This window comes from Canis lupus, chromosome 33 (assembly GCF_048164855.1).
Source record: "Canis lupus baileyi chromosome 33, mCanLup2.hap1, whole genome shotgun sequence".
NCBI classification, from domain to species: Eukaryota; Metazoa; Chordata; class Mammalia; order Carnivora; family Canidae; genus Canis; species Canis lupus.
The window spans coordinates 29,975,332-29,996,975 of NC_132870.1; the positions used below are offsets into that span (position 1 = coordinate 29,975,332).

Below are 21,644 nucleotides of genomic sequence, written 5' to 3' on the forward strand. Positions count from 1 at the left end.
TTAAAATATGAATTTCAAATATTTTATTAAGGGAAAACAACTAATTTTTGGGTTTCTAAAATCTTTAAAAACATTATAAAACATTTATAAAAAAGCTTCACAAAATACAAATTGAATCCAGCCAGATATTTTGACTAACCTCATGATTCACTATAAAAATCAAGTATTACAAACGCTTGTGGATTTTTACTTTATAGTAATTCCCTGAGGACTTCATTTCACATATATCAAACCCTTTCACCATGTCTAATACCAATAGGAACTATTTTTTTAAGTTCTCATTACACCATTAAGACATTTTAAATTGCTGTATCAAATTTCAACCTAATGATACTTACTTATATAAAAAGATGGAAAATGTGTTTTGAATATAGATACATGAAACAGATTCTATCATTTAGATTTCGGAAAGAAATGCAGCTTTTTAGTTAGCATTGAGGCAAAGCAGGGAACCTGCTTCTTTCCAATTGCATTTGGGTCTTTGCAAAAGTCCACTCGGCGCTGAGAAACTTTCCTGTTCACCAGGGTGAGTAGTTCTGTGAACTCTAGGGAGGAGCCAAATTTTCCCAGCATCTCACACAGATCTTGAATGTACCATGAGCCATTCACAGTTTCCCGATGAGAATAATAACCTAAAAGGAGGAAAAAGGGCACTGAGGTTTTTTTGGCTTTCAGTTACTTTAAGTGAAAAACACCATTATAATGCAGCACCATAGAAGTTCTCAAAAATTTTTGCAGAGTTAAGATGTGTCTGTGATAGTTTTTCTCAGTTGACTAGTCTCATATGGGAAAAGGGATTAATTTATACAATTTTCTGAAAATGGGGTTTTTCTAGTTCGTAAAAATTCCTAAGATCATAGTCACCCAGTGGTAATTCTGACACATGAGATTAGAAAGGAAAACATAGTCTGCTGCATGAGCAAGGAAGAACCATCTTCAAAGTATCTTCAACAAAGCTTTCCATGAATATTATCATGACACCAGCACAATCAACGGAGAATAGGCAGCTAATATTCAATCTGACTTATAACTTAACATGGTTCTCAGGAATGATTTTTCTGTAAGTTACTTTATATTTCCTATATCACCGTCTGCCATGTGAGCAAAGAAATCTATTCTAAGACTGTGAACTTTAGTATCAAATCAAGGTGTCTGACAAAAATACCAGTCTGAAGCCCAGGGAAAACTTACAGGAACTCGAGTCAGGAAGGCCTAGTCTTTGAGGAAGGCCTAGTCTTTGTTTGTATTAAACAGCCACCCACCTTCTGCAACAGAGTAACACATGAGAAAATCCGCTCCAGCAGGCAACGTGTACACTGAGGCCGCATCCACCTCCGTTACGTTGTCCTCCAGCTTGTCTGTCCGATGATCCACTACATCCAACGGAAGGACTGGCACGTCATGCTGGTCTCCTCGACAGGCCTAGGAGAAGAGGAGGGAAAACCACTGTCTTTTCTTACCTACTCTTTTCTTCCCAGTGTTTAATACTTACAGTGAATGTAGAATTTAGCACACTTCCACATCAGCATCAACAGAAGCCCCTTTATAGGTAATTCAGAAACCATGCTGTCAAGTTCTGGAGCAAATTAAGCTGACAGTTTTTCCCTACTTAGGTTTTCTTTTAATTAATGTCTTCAAAAAACTGTCTTCCTCAACTGTATACCAGATTGTGTGGATGGAAAGGTATGCTATAGAGAAAGCCTCTGTGGTTCTAAGGTTTCTTATGGATTAACCACACTATAGCACCAGGATGCTACCCCTTTTTTTAAAGGCTATGGTATTTGCCTAAGGTATTTCTTTTTTTAAGATTTTTTTTTTTTTTTTTATTAGAACAAGCAGGGGGAAGGGCAGAAGGAGAGGAAGAAGCTGACTCTGCTGAGCAGGGAGCCCAACGTGGGACTCGATCCCAGGACCCTGGGATCATGAGCCAAAGGCAGACACTTAACTGACTGAACCACCCAGGTGCCCCTTGCCTAGTGTTTCTATTGAATTAGGGAATATATTCCCAGACTGGGTTGTGCTTGCTTAGCTGCTGCCATAAACTGTCAAAATGCTACCACCTGACCTGAGAAGACATCTTTTCATGTGCCGTTTTCTTTTTGCTTGTACTTCAGAGTGTCTCAAATTCTTATCCACCAATCCTGAATCACACAAAGGCTGACATTAATTTCTACTCTTAAATGACTGTTATGGGGTGAATTTTGTCACCCCCTCCCATTTATATGTAGAAGTCCGAACCCTCAGAATCTCAAATGTGACTATTTCGAGACACGGCCTTTGAAAAAGTAACTAAGGTAAAATGAGGTCTACTGTGCTTCTAATTTATAATTAGCGTCTTAGATTAGGACACAGACATGCACAGAGGAAAGACCATGTGAAGGTACAGGGACAAGACTGCCATGTCCAAGCCAAGGACAACTGCTAGCTTGATCTCAGACTTCTAACCTCCAGAACTGTGTTTAAAAAAAAAAAAAAAAAAAAAAAAAGCATTTATATTGTTTAAGCCACTCAAGCTGTGTACTTTGTTCCGGCAGACCTTGTAAATTTAATACAATTTCATAGTGGTATTTGAAGAGTTATAAGCTTTAAAAAAAGTCCTGAGTGACTTCAGTGCTCAGATAAATAGACCCCTAATACTCCATTTTTACAGGGAGATTTTAATCTTACGTTACCAGGCTTTTTTTCAGAACTTACTTTCCCCACTGTCTTCCTCTAGGTCATATAAAACACCTAGAATTTTGATGCTCTCACTTGCCAAATCAGTGACAGTCAGCTGAGAGCTAGCCTTTATTGAGGGCTTGCATGTACTAGGCACTGTTCAGTCTTTTTCCATTTGTTAGGCGGCTGTTTATCCTCACAGCCACCCATAAGGCAGTGCTATTTTCTCCCCGTTTCACAGATGAAGAATCGGAGGCACAGAGGAATAAAATAACTTGGCAAAATATTTTCCTCCTTTGTGTCTATCCCCACATAGTAGCTTGCTAGTTATTTCTAATTCTCTTGTCTCTGTCGGTACTGGCACTCCTTTTCATGAAGCACTCATGTCATGATTTTCCCTGATTTTTCCCGTTTGCTGGGCCATCCCCCTCAGTGTCTTTCCTTTCTCGTTTCTGTTTTACACTCGTTTTTCAAGCTATACTTGATATGTGCAAACTCATCTACTCCCAAGGCTGCCATGACCATTCATCTCACTACTCTCAAATGTACTTCTCCAACCCATGCCCTGCCTTATGTTCTAGAGCTGTAACTCTAACTGTATGTGACAGATACTCCAATGCTGTTGTCACAACAAAAACCATGGGTCATTCTTATAGATCCCCTACTCCCTCCCCTTAAGGCTTTATGGCAGGTGGAATGTGGCCATGCCTTCCATGCTGTTTATACATACAGAATTGCAGGCACTGGAACATGGTGCAAATTCCTTACTGATGTGCCAAATGAGATGTTTCAGGCCCAAACATTTTTATCCCTAATACCAGTTTGGTTGAAGGTAAAGGTGAGAGGGTGAAGTAAGCTAGCCCCAGAATACCTGCATTCTGCCCACTGGCCTCCATGCGTGGTGCTCTTAAGAGACCCTTTTTCTGGCAGCTCCCCTTGACGTTGGCTGGGCCAGAGTGTGGCACATTGGTTATTTTAAGTCCTTTCAAATGTCAATCTATTAATAAACTGATAATCTTTATTATTTATTCCTTCTTAAGAAGGAATTACTACTAATGGGAATTGCTAACTAATTGCAACTCTGATTGGCTAGGAACCCAAAGCGGCCCTGGCCTTTCCAATTAATGGAGAAAATTACTTTGCAAAATTGGCTTTAGTTCTTTATAATCACATGTGCAAAACCATGGACTTACAGTTAAGATTGTAACATAATCAGTCTTACCTGAATGATAAATATCTTGGGTTTTCCAACTAGGCTCTGACATTTGTCTCCTTTGAATAAGCCAGTCAGTGTCTGAATTTCAATTTTGGCATCATATGCATAAATGTGATTTCCTTCACCATGACTGAGGAACACACATAAAAAGCAATCGGCATCTATGTGGCTAGAGGTTGATGCTGTAAAAGTCCCCCAAGAGTTCACAAAGAAATAAAGATGTTTATTATGTACATATAAAAAATTCAATTTACTAACACTAGAATAAAGCTACATATGATGGAGGAGGAAAATTTATTATAATAAATGTAAAAAGGAAACATAACTTAGTCTTTAATCAAAACCATACTGTATCTGATTTTTAAAAACCTACTAAAAGTTTAAACAAATTTCATTAGCTCTTCTACAACAAAGAATAATGACACAGAAAACATAATGGGATTATTGTGTAATAAAAGTTTCTTTGAATTAGCAGAGAACTTCTGAGAACAGATGGGAAAGACCAAGCAACTACTAATTAACAACTGCTATGTGCTGTCGCCACCCCCAGTGAATGTAGCAGCTTCGCTGTATGTCAGCAGCATTTACAACTTCCAAACCTTATGAGCAATATAGTAGAAAACCTGGTAAGTAGCCAGTTAAAATTAAAATGATTTATAGATTAAAGGAGTCTAGTACAGAGACTCAAAATTTAAAAACAGAACTGGGATCCCTGGGTGGCGCAGTGGTTTAGCGCCTGCCTTTGGCCAGGGCGCGATCCTGGAGACCCGGGATCGAATCCCACGTCGGGCTCCCGGTGCATGGAGCCTGCTTCTCCCTCTGCCTGTGTCTCTGCCTCTCTCTCTCTCTCTCTCACTGTGTGCCTATCATAAATAAATTTAAAAAAATAAAATAAAAAATTAAAAAAAAATAAAATAAAAACAGAACTACCACAGGATCCAGCAGTTCCACTATTAGAATTTATTGATGGAAACGAAAATACTAATTTGGAAAGACACTTGCATCCCCCATGCTCACTGAAGCACAATGGTCAGGATATGCAAACAACCTAAGTGTCCATCAGTGAATGAATGAAGAAAATGAGATATAGATATACAGATATAAATATATGTACGTGTGCATATATATATATCCATTTATAGCTGATTATTCTTCAGCCATAAAAAAGGAAACCCTGGCCTTTGCAATAACATGGATCTTGAGGTCATTATGGTAAATGAAATAAATCTGAGAAACACAAATACCATACGATCTCACTTACATGTGGAATCTAAAAAAAAAAAACCAAGCCAAACCCACAGATAGAGAACAGATTGGTGGTTGCTATTAGGTATGATAAAGTGGGTCAAAAGGTACAGGCTTCCAATTATAAAAGAAATCATGGGGATGTGATACACAGCCTAGTGCTTATAATAATACTGTATTATATATTTGAAAGTTGCTAAGTAAAATTTTAAAATCCTTATCACAAGAAAATTTTTTTTGTAATTCTCTATGGTGACAGATGGCAACTACATACTGTGGTCACCATTTTACAATGTATACAAACACTGAATCATTTTGTTGTACACCTGAAACTGATATGTTCCACATCAATTACACCTCATTTTTTAAAAACCTCTGCAGCATAAATACATAATTATAACAGTCCATTGCAAATGACTTGAAAATCCACGGCACGCAGTAATTATGATAAACATAAGTTAGAGTACCTACTGCATAGTGATGTAGAAATTTAGAGACAATATATGTAAAACCATTTTTTTTAAATAAAATATTTTGAAGCCATAATATTTTGAAGCCAGTACAAAACTTGGGTATAGGAGTGAATTGAAACATGACCACCCCCCACCCTCAAAAAGGATGTCTGTGTGGTTCAGCGGTTGAGCATCTGCCTTCAGCTCAGGTGGTGATCCTGGAGTTCTTGGATCAAGTCCCACATCAGGCTTTCTACAGGGAGCCTGCTTCTCCCTCTGCCTGTGTCTCTGCCTCTCTCTGTTTTTCTCATGAATAAATAAATAAAATCTTAAAAAAAAAAAAAGCTGCCCAGCATCTGTAGTATTTGCACTTTGACTTTTAATTGCCAAATGAGGCCATTTCATTCATTTCTAAAATAACAGACTGTAACGAGTGGTATGCTAAATACAAAGTTTGGAGGCATAATACTTTGCAAAAGTCTCTGAATCTGGTGGGTAATAACATATAAGCAGAGGCACAACCAGACCTGTAATCCATGCTAAATTAGTTGGTAAGACTTTTTGTTTTACAACACAGTTAAGTATTTGGATGTATTTATAGATAGGATACTAATCCCCTCAGAAGATAAATAGGAAAACTACTCACCCTCATGAATTTTGAGCAGTAGTTCTTCTGCTTTAAGATCATTAAAGCATTTCACCTCAAATCCTAGTTCTGAAAACCTGGTGATAAACTGGATATTAGCTTATGAGTTATTCAAAGTTGTCACATACCCATATTTACTTGGAATACATATATCTATACATGTTTTTATGACCTATAAATTGATCTTGGGAAAGAAAAGATGAAATATGACAATGATGGTTTCCCTTGGTCACCCACAGTAGGAAAGGATTTACTTATAACGGTTCAAGTTAGGATACTGTCATCTGCTATGCAAATATGTATGTGATGATGCGGAGCCTGTTAACATTTAATAGAAGAGAGTTAGGAAGAAAACTGAGGCCAGTTCTCATGGGCTGCTCTGCCCAAGCGAGGCTCCCCTTCAGACACTCTTGCTCTGTTATTTCCTTGGTAGGAACAAGTTCTGACGAGTATCCTGTAAATGTCCCATCCTTGTGACATGTAGATAAAACCAGTACCTGCGCACGAGATTATCCCTGTCTGCGCTGGTGCCGCGCCTGTCTGGCAATGTTAGGTGCCAGAAGAACCGCTCGTGATTGAAGATCAAAGCAATTCCTCTCCTCTTGTGGTCCATTTTGTACTTTTCTTCCGGGTCAAACATTTCTCTGTTGATGAGAAGTTTAAACAATAATCACTTTAAGTCACACTAAATAACGAGCTCTATGCCCAAGACCCACATGTGGGGCAGACAGGTCTGCCCTTTTCCCCTCCCCTGCCAGGCTGACATGCTACTGGTGTGCACTGGGAAAGCCTCACAGCCAAACTGGTAAGGAAAACGCTGAAATATTTCTGTACTGATTGGTAAACAGCAGCCATCCCGAGCACCCCCCGCCCAGGCCCCTCCAGGGGTATCTTTGGTCCAGGAACTGGGGATACCAGCCTGCCCAGGCCCAGCTCTGGCTCCAGGGTCTGCGCCACACCAGTTCCTAAATATTTTGAACATCAGTGTAGGTCCTCACATGACCAGGGGCGGCAGCCAACCCCCAGGTCTACGAGCCCCCTGTTCCAATGCTAACACTCAGTCATTCTCCACTCTACTCACTCCCAGGCCCCCCCTTCTTGCTTCTTGTGGACTGGTCATGATCAGCAAAGGAAGAGATCTTTATTAGGAAAGAGCACATTCCTACCTCTTATAGAAGGCATCAGTTTCCGTCACATTTTGTTCCTCATCTTTTAAAAAAAAAAAAGTTGAATTTTGTTAATTTACTTTTTGACTTGTGGTAAAACACAGCAAAACTCCCGTGCCCTAAACCCTTAAATGTCGAGTATATGGGGTGCCTGGGTGGCTCAGTGGTTGAGCATCTGCCTTCGGCTCAGGTCGTGATCCCGGGGTCCTGGGATCGAGTTCTGCATCAGGCTCCCTGAAGGGATCCTGCTTCTCCCTCTGCCTGGGTCTCAGCCTCTCTGAGTGTGACTCATGAATAAATAAAATCTTTAAAATAAAAAATAAATGTCAAAGTATATGAAAAGAAGGGGGGCAAGGAAGGGAAGCTGCTTAATAATAAATGAACGATAAACTGACAGCTCAACTTTCTCACCCCAAATTCTCATTTGCAAAATGGGAAGTGTACGATCAAGAGAAATAGAGAAAATACGATGCAAATGCATTCACTGCAGAATATGCCTACAGAAACAGAGTAATGCAATCGCAGAACTATGGACTAGAGCAAATGAAATACGGGAATGTTTTGCAGAAAATGTTTTTGCAGCTATCTCTGTAAACGAAGACATTCTACACAGAACTGAAACACCGTGTGTGGTTAATACCGGATTACCCTGACCTGGAAGAGGGAGAGGTCTGGGCGGGGAAAGGGGAGAGGCAAGGGCAAAGGCCTAAATTTTGGATCTCCTGAGTGGCACACTGGCACTTGCAACCCATCACGTGACAGGGACCTTGTGGGCCACCCTTCACTGAACCCTTCCCTACTCTTGGAACAGTGCTGTGCACCAGAACTTTCTGCAGCGAGGGAACCGTTCTGTACATCTGCTGTCCTATATGCTCGCCGCAGGCCACAAGTGGCTGAGGATGTGAACTGGGGCTAGCGCAGCCAAGGAAGGCAGTTTCTCATTTAATTTCATTTTTTTTAAAAAAGATTTTATTTATTCATGAGAGGCAGAGACCCAGGCGGAGGGAGGAGAGGCAGGCTCCACGTGGGGAGCTCGAGGCGGGACTCGATCCCAGGACCCGGGATCACGACCTGAGCCCAAGGCAGCTGAGTCACCGGAGCCCTAATTTGAAGAACCACGGCGGCCAGCGGCTCGTGCACTGAACAGCAGGGGGCCGGCATCTTCTACAGCCGAGGCCCAGGCACCCCAGGCACCCCAGGCACCCGTGGCCCTGTTTTCACTAACAGACCTAACGGCCCTGAAGGGAGGGAAAGTAATGAATAAACCAGCATTGGGAGTGTAGCAAGCCGCTCCTCCCCTCGAAGTCGCTACCGGAAGCCGGTCAGGCCCTCTCCCTCGGCGGCGCCGGGAGGGTCCTGCTCCCTCCTCCGACCACGGCTGTTCCAACCCGGGACTAACCCGGGACGGCGCGCGCTTCCCCCGCAGCCCCTCCCCCGCCCCCCGCCCCCCGCGAGCCGTGCGGACCGGTGCCCCCTGCGCTCCGCGGGCCTGGGCGCCCCTGCCCTGCCCGGCAGCCCCTCCCTGCCGAGACGCGCTCTGCCCCGGCTCCCCTGGGCGCGCCCCCTCTGCTCTGCGGGGACGTGGGTGCTCCCCACCAGCCCCGCTGCCCCCGGGCGTCCTCGCCGCGCAGCCCCTCGGCCACTGGCCGCTTCACCCCTGCTCTGCCGAATACCCTAGTATTCCCCGGGCTTGGGCTCCGCCAGGCGACCTCGGGGCCCCTCGCTGCTGCCCCGCGCCGCCCACTGCAGGCCCGGCGGCCTCTCACTCACTAGGACACTTTTTCTAAGATTTTTATCTATTTCCTCCTGAGAGACACAGAAAGAGCGAGAGAGGCAGAGACACAGGCAGAGGGAGAAGCAGCTCCCTGCAGGGCGCCCGACGCGGGACTCGATCCGGGATTCCGGGATGACGCCCTGGGCCGAAGGAAGACGGTCAGGTCACCGGCTGAGCCTCCCGGTGCCCCTCTAGGACACCTTCTGCGACACTGCTCCGCCCAGGACACTTCTTCCTGCAGACACCACTCTTCTGGAGAGTCCTCCTACATCACACAATCCTACCCAAGTACCCCTCACCCTCCGCGCTGAAGGAGACCCCTACCCTGCATACTGCCCACCTCTCACCCCACCCACCGGGATCACTTCCTACTCTCCACACTGCCCTACTAAGCCACAGGAATTTTGTCTCTGTCCATTTTCAAAAGGGTTCCAGGACCTACCTCCTTATCTTTTTTTTTTTTTTAATTCATTTATTCGTGAAAGACACAGAAAGAGAGGCAGAGACACAGGAGGAGGGAGAAGCAGGCTCCATGCCAGGAGCCCGCCGCGGGACTCGATCCCAGGACCCCAGGATCACGCCCTGGGCTGAAGGCAGGCGCCAAACCGCTGAGCCACCCAGGGATCCCTGCACCTCCTTACCTTTAAACCAGTTCCACAACACATCTCAAACTGATCACATTCAATCCTTGTGTGAAGGACCATCACCTCATTCGTTCCCCCCAAACCTGCCGAATCTGGAAAGCACCATCTCTAACACGGTGCACAGGGCAGCAGACCCAGGAGCTCACCTCTTGCCGCTTTTTGCTCCACACTGGGGAGACTAGGGCAGCTTGAAGTGCAGCGGGTGGAAGCTGTGCAAACGGCCGGTCACCAAACTGACTCACATCATCGAGGGCGAAAACATTGGAGATGCACATTTGATTGGGTCGTTAAAATTCATTTTTTATACAAATGAGAAATGTCCTTAAGTTTCTCTCAGGCTAATATGGGACACAGATATGTAAATAAATAAGGTCCTCCAGGCAAAAGAAAAAAATCCATTTTTTTTTTTACAGTCCAAGGAAGGAATTGCAGCATTCCTCCTGGCTAGGTGTAATTTAAGCTGTGCATTTGGCTGGTCTCAAACACTGCCCTCAGCTTAGACGTGACCTATAGGTTTAGGAAAGATAGCTAGTTTCAAGTAGCTCCAGAGAACTTAAAATAACATTCAGTTTCAAGATACGGCAATCTCTGAGGGACTTTTAAAAAGTGTTTTGTTGTTACTGTTAGTACTATGAATGCAGAAAGAAACTGGACTCTGAGAACTTATTTCTGACCCTCGCCAGCTCAAACCCCATCTAAGGGCACCCTGCACCTTGCAGAACCCACAATGACCAGGTCCAGCTGCCATTCTCTTCTAGCAATTTGTTCAATCAGAACAGAAAGCGGGGGCACCTGGGTGGTTCAGCGGTTGAGCCGCTGCCTTTGGCTCAGGTGTGATCTGGAGTCCTGGGAACGAGTCCCACATCGGGATCCCTGTGTGGAGCCTGCTTCTCCCTCTGCCCATGTCTCTTCCTCTCTAAGTGTGTCTCTCATGAATAAATAAATAAAATCATTAAAAAAAAAAAAACCCAGAAAGTGATGGACATAGATGTTAGAACCTAAGTTCCAAAACTGGACTGGAGTTAATAAATTTCACCCAGGCTCTGCAGAAAATACTACACCGTGACTCTGTTGTGGTCACTCTAAGTGGATGTCTTCGGCAGGCAAACCTTCAGAAAGGACGCACTTTAACAAGTGTCATCATCACATTGCAGGAATACAAATTTACTGCCTAAAAGAGTAAATGGCTCTGTTGACATGGAAAAAGTAAAATTTAATGGAGATACCCTATGTAACAGATTTGTAAATTCCTGTGCATCTATAACCTATTTATCAAAAATGGGTCCGTCATTAAACTTGACTCTTGACCTCTTTGTACTTCTTGCCTCTGATTCAGGCAATCTTCCTTTTCACCATGATGCACCCATCACCTCTTTGCTCAAGCCGGTTAATGTTTTACAAAACCAGTCACTCCTTTTTCTTCTCCTCACCTGGATTTGATAATCCCTCCAGATAGTCCTGCCAGCTGGCATTTGTTGATGGCCTGGCACTTTACATACCTTCTCTCCCTCAGCTCCACAGTCCCTGAGGCAGAGATCCGGAGAGTCCCCCAGGCCTGTTCCGGGACAGTGCAGGGGAGCTGGGACTGAAGGCCAGGTCCGCCTATAAACCAAAGTCTCTGCACGCTGGTCGCCACGTTAAACTCCTCCTACACAGAGGCCAGCTACCTTCCTAAACCAAGGGTTCATTTCTCCGGACTTCTCCAGCGTCTAGCGTCACCATCTTCATTCACCGCAATATCTATGAAAACCTACCCATATTCCCTATTAAGAATCTGATAAATCATCCTATATTAAGTAAAGTATGTCAGGCCTCACAGTAAAAAAGGGATGGAATGGAGAGAAAAGGGCACAGGTAGGAAAAGGAAAGCGACGGGTAAAAAGAATGGGGGGGGTGTGCCCTGAAAGTGGTGGGCCTCCTGGACCCCCGCCTCGGCACGGAATCCACAACCGGAGTGGCCCTGGGCCTGCACTGCGCCTCCCACCAAGGCGGCTCCCCAATGGCCAAGGTGCCTTCCTACGACCTGCTCCGGGCGAGCCGGCCTGGCGCGGCAGAGACTAAAGAGCGGGCGTAAGGCACTCTGCCAGGTTCAACCTTCTCTTCTTTCTTTTCTTTTCTTTTTTCTTTTCTTTCCTTTCTTTCTTCCTTTCCTTTCTTTCTTCCTTTCCTTTCTTTCTTCCTTTCCTTTCTTTCTTCCTTTCCTTTCTTTTCTTTCTTTCTAACTATGGCCAGGCTCGAAATTTCTAGAGCTATCAGAGATAGTTAGTGGCAGGGAAGAATGTTCGCAGGTCCGCGTAGCAGCCGCGGAGGAAGAGGTGGTTCCCGCGGGGATGCACACGGCCCGGGCTGCCCCGGTCAGGTAGCGCCTTGCCCGGGGGCTCCCGCGGGCCGCCTATGCTCTCAGGGCGACGCACGCAGTCCCTGGAGTGAGAAAGGAACACCTGGACCCAACTTCCAAAAGCGAGCTTCCCTAAGGAGCGGGCGCGGGGCCTCGAAGGCAGACGCCTGGGAAGGCGGCCCCGACGGCCCGGGCCAAGTGCCGGGGGCCTTAACAGACCGAAGAGCTAACGCGCTGCCCCGCCGGCCCCGAGCGCCCCCCGGGCCCCGCAAGCCGCCCTCGGAAGCCGCCCGGCCCCCGCCTACCTGCAGGCCCAGCCCGGCGGGGCCCCGGCGCCGAGCTCATCGCGGCCCCGGGCGCAGCGCCGACGCCCGCGACCTCCGCTTCCTGCGCCGCCCGCGAGCCCCCGCCCCTTCCTGCGCCGCCCGCGAGCCCGCGCCGCCGCCCCGGGAGCCCGCCCGCCACTCCCGAGCTCGCGGCGTCCGTCCGCCTGGAGACCGGCCCGGGCCTCGGGAAGCGCCGGTTGCCCCCCGGCTCGCACGGGGCCCGCAGTCTCCGCCCCCGGGCTTTGCTCCTCCCGACCGGCTCCGAGGGGACCGGCCTTCCCGAGCCAGCTGCTGTACTGGACCCGTTAGGATCTCTCGTAAAAGCTCTTGGGGGGATTCGGGACAAAGTAAAACTAAAAGTCTGGCTTTCCTGGGTAAAGTTATCCCTTTACCAGGGATAGCAATCGCGCAGAAATTCGGAGCCCGAACTTTGGAGCCTACAGATGGAGCCTTTTCTGGAGCGAGCCTGTTGTCCCCGCCCGAAAATGCCGAACAGCGCGCGCTAAGTGGGCCCGCCCGGGCGCTCAACGTGGCCTGTAACGGGAGCTCCTCCTTGGGTGGTTGGCTATTGTGTAAATTTGCCCCAGTGAACAACTCTAACCTCGGCTGAACAGGTGGCTTCATCTTTTACTTCTCTGGGCCTTGTCATTTAAAAAAGTAACCATCTTCAGAATGGGAAAAGAATGGGTTAAGGCATCATTTCTAATACATTAAAAGTATAAGGGATCCGTCCTCTATAAATACTACCCTGATTGGGGAGAGAAAAAATATAACTTGGTAACTTTTCCTACGTGTGCTCGGTTACTAACTCAGATATGAAATCAGGTTTTTCCTCATCCCATGTCATTTACTAGTGTTCATTTTGCTGTATTTCAGAAATCGACTTTAGTTACTTTCTACTTAAGACATGGAATATCATTCTTTTTGCCTTATATGGTTTTGTGCTAATTAGGTCAAATTGACTACTTAAAACAGTGCCTGGCTTCAAAGAACTCATATTTGTTATCATCTTTAGCTCATTGAAAGGATTGGCCTTTTGGTTTCCCCATTACCTGGCACAGTTGCTTAGCCTGTAGGAGGTGCTCAGTAAATATTTATCCATTGAATGAGATCCAGGGTTTCAGCATTTGCACTCTGGACTTTATTCAGTTTGAATGTGTTATCTGACCACCAGAACTTCCTGTCCTTTTGCCTAATTTTCAGGGTCTTCTCTGAATCCTGAAAACACTCCCTCTATCAGTGGATCCCCAGTTGGCTGACCTTCCACTTATCTGAAAGGAACAGATAAAGGAATGTTACCCTTCCAAGTACCTTGTTATCTCAGAATATTTTATTTTTAAAACATGTGGTTATATTTTAAAATAAAATCTTGTCTATCTTCAGATGTAAGTACAAAGCACTTTAGGATACGTATTTCAGAATTTTAAGTATGTAATTTTAGCCTTGTAAAGCAATAGCTATCCTAATAAAAGGGGTAAGTGCCTAGGATTGGAAAACAGGCTGCCTAGATTCTAATCCTGGCTCCATTTTCTTAGCTGTGAGACATTTGCACAAATAATGCAACTTAACCTCTCCCAGTTTCAAATTCTTCTCTATAAAATGGCGACCAAGGTTACTCAAGTTTTGGAGACAGAAACTGCCAAACTTCTAGAACAGTACCTAGCCCACAGTAAGCTTTCAGTTCATTATTTGTAGCTACTGCAGACTATCTAGGCCTCTTCTCAAACTGTGGTCTCTGAGCCAGCAGTATCAACACCATCTAGGAACTTACTAGAAATGCAAACTCCTGGGACCTATAGAAGTGTATCTCCTGAATGAGGAGCTGGGGGTGGGGCCCACTAGGTGTTTTTAATGCCAGAATCCAGTGAATCAACTGCATGCTCACATTTGAAAACCACTGACATAGACGGACTAGAATCCTACCAATCCTACCTTCTCAAAAAACAAAACAACCCCCCCCCAAAAAAACCTAACGCAAATCCGTATTAAAATAATTAAGATACCCTAAAGACTGAAAGTTACTCAATAGATGGCTTGAATGCACTTTCATAGAACTTTGAAACTGAAGATCTTAGCTGTCACCTATCCTAGAAATGAAACATACGGAACAGATTTCAGAGATAATCCTCAAATTTTGGTCTTTTTGTTTTGTTTTTTAGTTTACTCCACTAAACCTTCTGGTTTTCCCTATATAAGTCACGGAAATATTAGTTTCTATAATCCTGATTCCTACACTTAAGAAAAGCTAAAAGCCAACAAAAAAGGTTTGTAAAGTCGTGAGCAAGGAGATTTTGAAGGATATTTTGGAAACCTCAGCCTGAGGCAGAAAAGCCTAACATCACTATGGCTTATATGCCAAGAGGATACCACTGATCAGTTTTAGTTATTTTTATTAGTAACTATTAGTTATTTCTAGTATACTGGTTACATCAACTCATTCTTGCTTTTATGATTTGAGCAATGGCTGGTTTTGTAAGATTAAGCCGTGAGGAAAAACAGCCAACTAAAGGGGCTACTTCAATTATTATAACCAGTCCCTGAATGAATATACTGCAAATACATTATGTGTGAATTTGAACAATGCAACAAAATATATGTGGGAGGATCTTACCTAATAGGCTTCATTCTACCCCAAAGTTACCGGTCAGTCTACTAAAGAGTTTTTATAGAGACTCCATTGTTTTCATTTTGTTAGATGTTTTTCTTGTTTTGTACCAAGATAAAATACACAGCTTGATTTCCTGATAATCTTGTACTTCTATACTGACAAAAATACCATTTTTTCATCTTAGGGAGAATGTTATAAGCTAATGAAACAACTTTTTAACTAATATTACTAGTATAATTTACAAGCCCACTGAAGGCAAGCCTGTTCCAAATGTGTTTCATTTGGTTCTGTCCTCATATTTCAATTCTGTCTTCCTTAGAGCTTCTGGGTGCCTGAGTTTCTAAACCAATGAAATGAATACAGCCTTATCTGTCCCTGGAAAACTGTATCAAAAGGTTTTAAAGACAAAGGCATTATTTAAAGGCAATTCACTTTTATTTAAAAAATATCAGTATTATGTTTCTTGCATAGAGCTGCTAAAAGCTAGTTTTGGGGTTTTCTTTTTTGCTTGTTTATGAGCTTTATTCTATGGATAGTGCAGATACCATTCTTAAAATCTAAATACATGCCCTGTGGTACGTGATTCAAGTGCAGACATCAGTAAGGACTCACATTCAGCTTAACATATATACACATACAGAAATCATTGTAGATTGTACATGTACATGGATTAATATGCATACATATTTCCTAGCTCCGTTTACTGGGAGGGTCTTAGCAGCAGTGACACCTCAACAGCAATGAGCACACTCAGCACCCAGGTATTGGTTCCTAAGTTCCAACAGAAAGCATTCTCCAATAAAAGGAACCAGTGCTCTTTGGAGAAGAGGCTGATTCTGGTGCTGGAAGCCTAGAAGACAAGTCTAGAGTGACATCTCCTACTTTCTTGCCAGAAAGTATTTAAGTGCTCAAAAATCAAAAGGATGGGGGCACATTACAGACACACAGGAGCCAAAATGACATAACTCCCAATAGCTGAGCTGGAACAATTTGAGCAATAAAATAAACATTACTCAAAGTCTGAAAGAGATATACATGAGTCCATACTCATATAAATAACTGAATAAATGGGACGGGTGAGGAGACAAATCTTTCTTACAGAAAAATTCCAAGAATCATATAAAGAAATTCCCCTTTCCAGCAGGTAGAACAGACTCTTGCCCACCCCCCACCTTTCACAGACTGATTTGGGGACTGGCTTCCAAGGAACAGAAGTATGGAAAGGGAAAAGTAATAACTTGACAGTGGAGAAACCCAACAGCCACTACCTACACCAAGTGTTTGGAGTTACCATACCAAGTTGATTACATTCAACTACTGATATGATCTGGTGAGAAGAACCCTTCTTCACCTCTGTGGTTTTCTTCCTGAAAATATCCATAACCCAAGGTCAAATATGAAGGAAACACCAGACACGCCCAAAGTGAGGGGCATTCTACAATACACCTGACCAGCACTCCTCAAAACTGTCAAGATTATGAACAACAAGCCTGAGGAACCATCGCAGACCAGAGGCTTATCAGAGGCATGATGACTAAATGCAATGTGGTATCCTAGATTGGATCCTGGAAAAGAAAAATGACATTAATGGAAAAACCAGTACAATCCAAACAAAGTCTAGAGTTTAGTTAGTAATTACTGATGTTGGTTTCTTAATAAATGTTTCATGATTATGTAAAATGTTAACATTAGGGGTAAGGCATATATAACAAGTCTATATTATCTTCGCAACTTTTCTATAAATCTAAAATTATTCCAAGATAAAAATCTTAACATAGAAAAAAAGCTTCTTTGGATCTTTGTGTAGAATTTGTGACCATGAACTAAAGATTTTATAGAATTCTAAGTCTGTCCTCTTGAGAGCCAATGCTGCCAAGAAAATCCATAAATTTATTGTAAGTTTAAAGTTACCTGGTCAAGTATTTCAATGGCAAATATTGATAAAGATTAAATATGGACAATGGATTATAAAACTGTTACCTTTTTAAAAGTATCAATTAAGGGTTCCAAACATTTAAGTTAGAGCCCAGTTTGCTCAATTAGTCACAGGGATACACATTTCTCATCTCATAGAGGACACATCCTTAGCAGAAAAGTTCCATCATCTCAGTTTGGAAAGGTATTAGGTCTTTAGCAATGATATCTATTTAAAGTTAGGAATGTAGCCCCTTCTCCAGAACATATTTTTCTCTTTGCTCACTTCTGCCTGTAGTGACTTAAAAAGAACCACTTCTCCTGGAGCTGTCCTTCTCTGACATTTTCAAGCAGTTTATCTTAATAACTTTGGCTATATAAGCTACCCAAAAGCTATATGGTGCTTGGGATCCAAGGCTAGGGAAAGCCCATAGCCAGCGGGAGGCAAAGAGCAGTAGATGAATACAGCTGTGCTTTCCAAAGGGTGGAAAAGCTTTCAACACATATAGACATTTTCAGAGGCAGCTAAAGTCCTGTGATTTGCTTCTAAACATCTACTAATAATTTCCAATGTAAATGAGAAATCTACAAAAGATAGTTCTTTGTATCTTGCTTTACCATCCCTTTTGACTCCACAGTTAAAAATTTTTTAAAAAGTATCTAGAATAATATTTATTAAGGCAACTATTAAGAAAAGGTTTCAGACTTTTAAAGATATACCTGAATCTACTATGAGGACCAAGTGCTAGGAAATAAACACCAAAGCATAGTAGCATATAATTCTCTAATGTGTATGTGAAGTAACTTCTCATTTGTCTCAAGAAATCCATGTTTTCTTCAATTTAGGCAAAGGTTATAGCAAAATATGATATTTGTCATATGAATGATTCATAGAATGGGAGTGGCTTTTCTGAATTTTGTTCATATCACCTTACAAACACATTACGTAAAACCTACAGATCCTGGTTTTGCTCCCTAAGAGGCCACTAGCTGATGGTTCCAATTATATTAAAAAGAGAGAGAGAGAGAGAAAGACATGGAAACCTTGTCCTTATAACTAGTCTTATCATTAACAGAAGTGAGACTTACTCATATGTTTAACGGGCTCATCAAGCCCATTCCTCAACAGGAAAACAGCATAGAATGTGTTAATTAAAATAGAAAAAAAAAAAGATCCTTCCAGGAATAAATGTATATTTAAATTTTTATAGTAAACATACTTCTAAGTGAAGATTTCCCCATATTTCCAAATAAGACAGTGTTTAACATACCTTGTAATCAGTTTTACATTTGACCTCATTGTTTTGGTAAACACAGCTGTGAAAATTGAGTACAGACTCCTTTTAAAATATTCTCTCCTTAACATGCACCTCTCTCTGAGATTGGTCAAGACAGTTTGGCACACTAAGGAACACTGTCCAGGAAGATCACTTTTCCCATTTTTTGCTTTAGTCTGAAGTTTTAATGTCAAAGTAAAGTCTTAAAATAATCCTTTCACAAAAATAAGGCAGCTTTATACTGTAAAGCAGTAGTTCTATATTCTTCTGTCCTGTCACCAGCCATTAGCATCTTCTTCAGAGATCACTTTTTTCTTCATAGCGACACCTACATGCAGCTCGTTGGCTGTCCAGATATGGCTTGCAGCCTAAATGTATAACACTGTCAAACAAGAGCTCCACTGTTGTTTCACATGCTGCAAAATAAGAAAGGGCTATTACTGCTGGGCAACTGAAAAGCACCGCTCTCTCTTCCCATATATTACATGTCACAGCACGGTGTCAAGTACTCCCTTACTGGGCACGTAAATATCTGTTACATCAATGTCCTCTCAAACCTTTAAAGGCCAGAAGCACCTATAGACAGACAATCGGTGTCAGTGTCTTGGGCACGTATCTACTTTTTTGTTTGCTTGCAACTGTTCAACCCAATTTTTTTTTCTACTAGGCCAACAAGTCTCTCTCAAAAGCACTGATTAGTTCATCACTGTTACTTTTCCTTTTATTTGAAAAAAACACTAGAAAAGATTTTTAGGTGTAGAAGAAATTAAGGTTAAAAATAGAGAAACTTCAGAACATTTAATTATGGTTGACGACTTCTATGAACTGATCATACATCATTTAAGATGCTTAAGATAAATGGACCCCGCTCTTGCTCTCTCTTTCTCAATATCCGAATTTGGCTTGGGAAAGGAGACCTAGAAATCAAAAGTGTTTTTTCTCTAGCAGAGTTTAAAATTGTTTTTAGGACTATAGAAAAGATAATGGATTTACTTTTCTTATTCTAAGACGCCTGTAACAGCCAGGTGAGATTATCTCCATAAAATTCACTTACAGAGACACTGCAGAGTAGCCTTTAGTCATCTAAATACTTCTTGTTTCAAATACTCATGTTAAGGAAGAAACTATTCATTGCAAAATCCTGCCATTTTTAAAGTTCTCCAAAAGGCTGTGCCATTAAGGAACACAACCACCAAAGAAGTGTAAAGGCTATAATTATTCAGTAGGGCACTGCAAGGAAATTGGCTTCATCATTTAGCCCGGTTAGTAGGTCCTTAGATCAGAAGACAGGAAATACATCCATGTACTATTCTGCTGCGCAACTAGTTTGCCTCAGCTGAAAGCATGCAAGGGAATTCAGAGGCTGGGAGTTCAAGCTGCACACCTGGAGCAGACACTTCTTCCCTGACAGTTATTATAGGAATTCAGAATTAGACCTATGACATTGTTTGGGGAATATTGCAGTAGACAGAACACAAGTTTTAGAATCAGAAGTATGCAATTTAGGACAAGTTACTTTTTTGAATCTCAGTTTCCTTCCTTGAAAAATCAGTGTACCACTAACTACTTCTTTGGGTTTTTGTGAACATCAAGGAAAACATATCTAAAATATCTAGCATGGTATCTTATGAAAAATGCCTAAAAATGTTAGTTTCCTTTCTTGCACCTTCTCTTCTGATTTCAATGTATGATAAATACTTCAGCTTAACAGTGAAAAGATTTTGTAACTTTTAGTATTTGTACAGTGATTTGTATTTCCACAAATATTTTATTGTATTTTGATGAGAACTCTATGAGATGGGTACTATTTTATAAATGAGAACACTGAAACACCTTTACCTTTTGCTGACTTCACTTTTTTGTTTTTTTTTTAAAGTATTTTATTTATTTATTCATGAGAGACACAGAGAGAAAAAGAGGCAGAGACACAGGCAGAGGGAGAAGCAGGCTCTCCACAGGGAGCCTGAGGTGGGACTTGATCCCGCGTCTCCAGGGTCACACCCTGGGCTGAAGGTGGAGCTAAACTGCTGAGCCACCCGGGCTACCCTTCACTTTGTATCCCTACACTCTGACTATGACTATATGTTAAATCCTATAAGTCCTCCTAGCAAATCTGGGGGTGGTTCCAGGGACCCTCCTGACACAGATACATATGAAGAAACAAATTTAAAGCTCAAGTCTTCTAAAACTTCCCACTCTAAATCCTATGTGCTGTGTTCTTAAAATCACTGGATCCAGGATTTCAAACTTTAGCCTCTGGATCATTAGAGTCATTAGAGATACACTACAGGGCACAAGATCTTGGATGATTCTTCTCTGCCTCACACATACCCTCTTCCCAAAGTCTCCTAACACTTTTTGCTTCCATGACTATAAATCATTTAAGATTACAAAATCAATGACTCCTCATCTCAGGAAATTGAAAGGGCTGTGTCACAATAGATATAGTAATACGCAGTGGAAGATTTCTAGTGGTAAACCCTGTACTAAAACATAAAGCAGTCAATAAAATTTTACAAATAGCATTGATCTCCATCCTGCTGGATCATCCTTACCCTGAACATGCTGAGCTAGTCCTAGTGTTTTCTGCACATCCCGGCAGATCTTAGAGAGGCAATACTGGAATTCCTCATCGCAGTCATTCTTGCTCTTGCCACAGGTCTCATAGCACCTGTCATGTTGGTTGCAGCACTTTGTCAGGGAAGGGATGCCAATATTAAGCTGAAAGAGGCATTTGGATGGATTATTGTTGATGAAATTCAAAACTCCTCTGCTGAAGTATTACATTCAAGTAGACTTAGAAATCAAGGATGATTACTGCCCATTACTCCCCCCACATGCACCCACTATGGCTCTCAGCTATGCCTCAAAACTCCCTATTTTGCAATATTCAGTTACCTGCCAGTAACAAATGTAACTTCCAATTGTCCAAAATACACTTTTAAAAACAGAAAGGTCAGGATAAGAGCAAAGATAGATTTTTGGATATTTCAAAGTATTTTGTACCTCTCCCTCTATAAAATATACTTTATATGAAATATCACTGAAAACTTTTAAGCTTCTACAACTCACATTTTGTTATTGTAGTTCAATCTCTAAGTGTTTATCCACTCCCTAAAGATACTGTTCCTTCAAATCTACAGCTTATCTTTAACTGGTTTTATTAGCTTTATACGCAAAACGCTTGTGTCTAGGAATCACTCATAAACATTTTTTTCCTGTAACAGTTGGTTCAGATTTAGCCTCACCTACCAAAAACCCCCATAGCTACCTTACTTAGCTTTGTTTTAATACAGAAAATATTATGCTTTATCTATACTTTTTCATCCTAAGTAGCATTAATTCTACACTTCAAACTTTTAAACCATGTGTGTTACATG

The 21,644-nt window shown here is 42.4% G+C and overlaps 2 protein-coding genes and 1 long non-coding RNA gene across 5 annotated transcripts in view; 1 reads left to right on the plus strand and 2 right to left on the minus strand.

The window, feature by feature from the left end:
* CASP6 (caspase 6) lies at nt 1–13,104 on the minus strand. 2 transcript variants are annotated; one of them, XM_072810591.1, is made up of 7 exons: nt 12,858–13,104; nt 7,384–7,426; nt 6,715–6,861; nt 6,218–6,294; nt 3,881–4,056; nt 1,263–1,422; nt 1–632 (listed from the first exon to the last, which is right to left on the minus strand). In XM_072810591.1, the coding sequence occupies exons 1-7, from the start codon at nt 13,087–13,089 to the stop codon at nt 394–396; spliced, it is 1,074 nt and encodes a 357-aa protein (XP_072666692.1). In that variant the 5' UTR covers nt 13,090–13,104; the 3' UTR covers nt 1–393. The 2 variants fall into 2 exon arrangements, with proteins under 2 accessions (XP_072666692.1, XP_072666693.1); XM_072810592.1 differs by lacking the exon at nt 12,858–13,104 and adding an exon at nt 12,445–12,590.
* On the plus strand, nt 12,502–15,936 carry LOC140623870 (uncharacterized). The gene is made up of 2 exons (XR_012023404.1): nt 12,502–13,079; nt 13,669–15,936. It is a non-coding gene; the product is annotated as an uncharacterized lncRNA (long non-coding RNA).
* Nucleotides 15,487–21,644, minus strand: part of PLA2G12A (phospholipase A2 group XIIA) — a 16,582-nt gene continuing 10,424 nt past the window's right edge. Inside the window, exons 3-5 of one of the 2 annotated variants that reach the window (XR_012023400.1) lie at nt 20,820–20,985; nt 18,259–18,680; nt 15,487–16,638 (exon numbers count right to left, since the gene is read on the minus strand). Coding sequence is in view for 1 of the 2 variants with exons in the window: in XM_072810595.1 (XP_072666696.1) it covers nt 18,562–18,680; nt 20,820–20,985 (285 nt within the window). In the remaining variant the exon portion in view is untranslated. Of the gene's footprint in view, nt 18,681–20,819; nt 20,986–21,644 lie in introns of both variants that reach the window. The other variant, XM_072810595.1, reaches the window with a different exon arrangement.

Excerpts from the sequence above, each read along its gene's own strand:
- CASP6 (XM_072810591.1), bottom strand. The coding sequence starts at position 13,089 with ATGAAGCCACCTGTTCAGCCGAGGTTAGAGTTGTTCACTGGGGCAAAT. Across the intron at positions 6,862-7,383 it reads ACTGATGCCTTCTATAAGAG|AGAAATGTTTGACCCGGAAG; the intron begins GTAGGAATGTGC and ends TCTCATCAACAG. Across the intron at positions 4,057-6,217 it reads ACTGCTCAAAATTCATGAGG|CATCAACCTCTAGCCACATA; the intron begins GTGAGTAGTTTT and ends GGACTTTTACAG.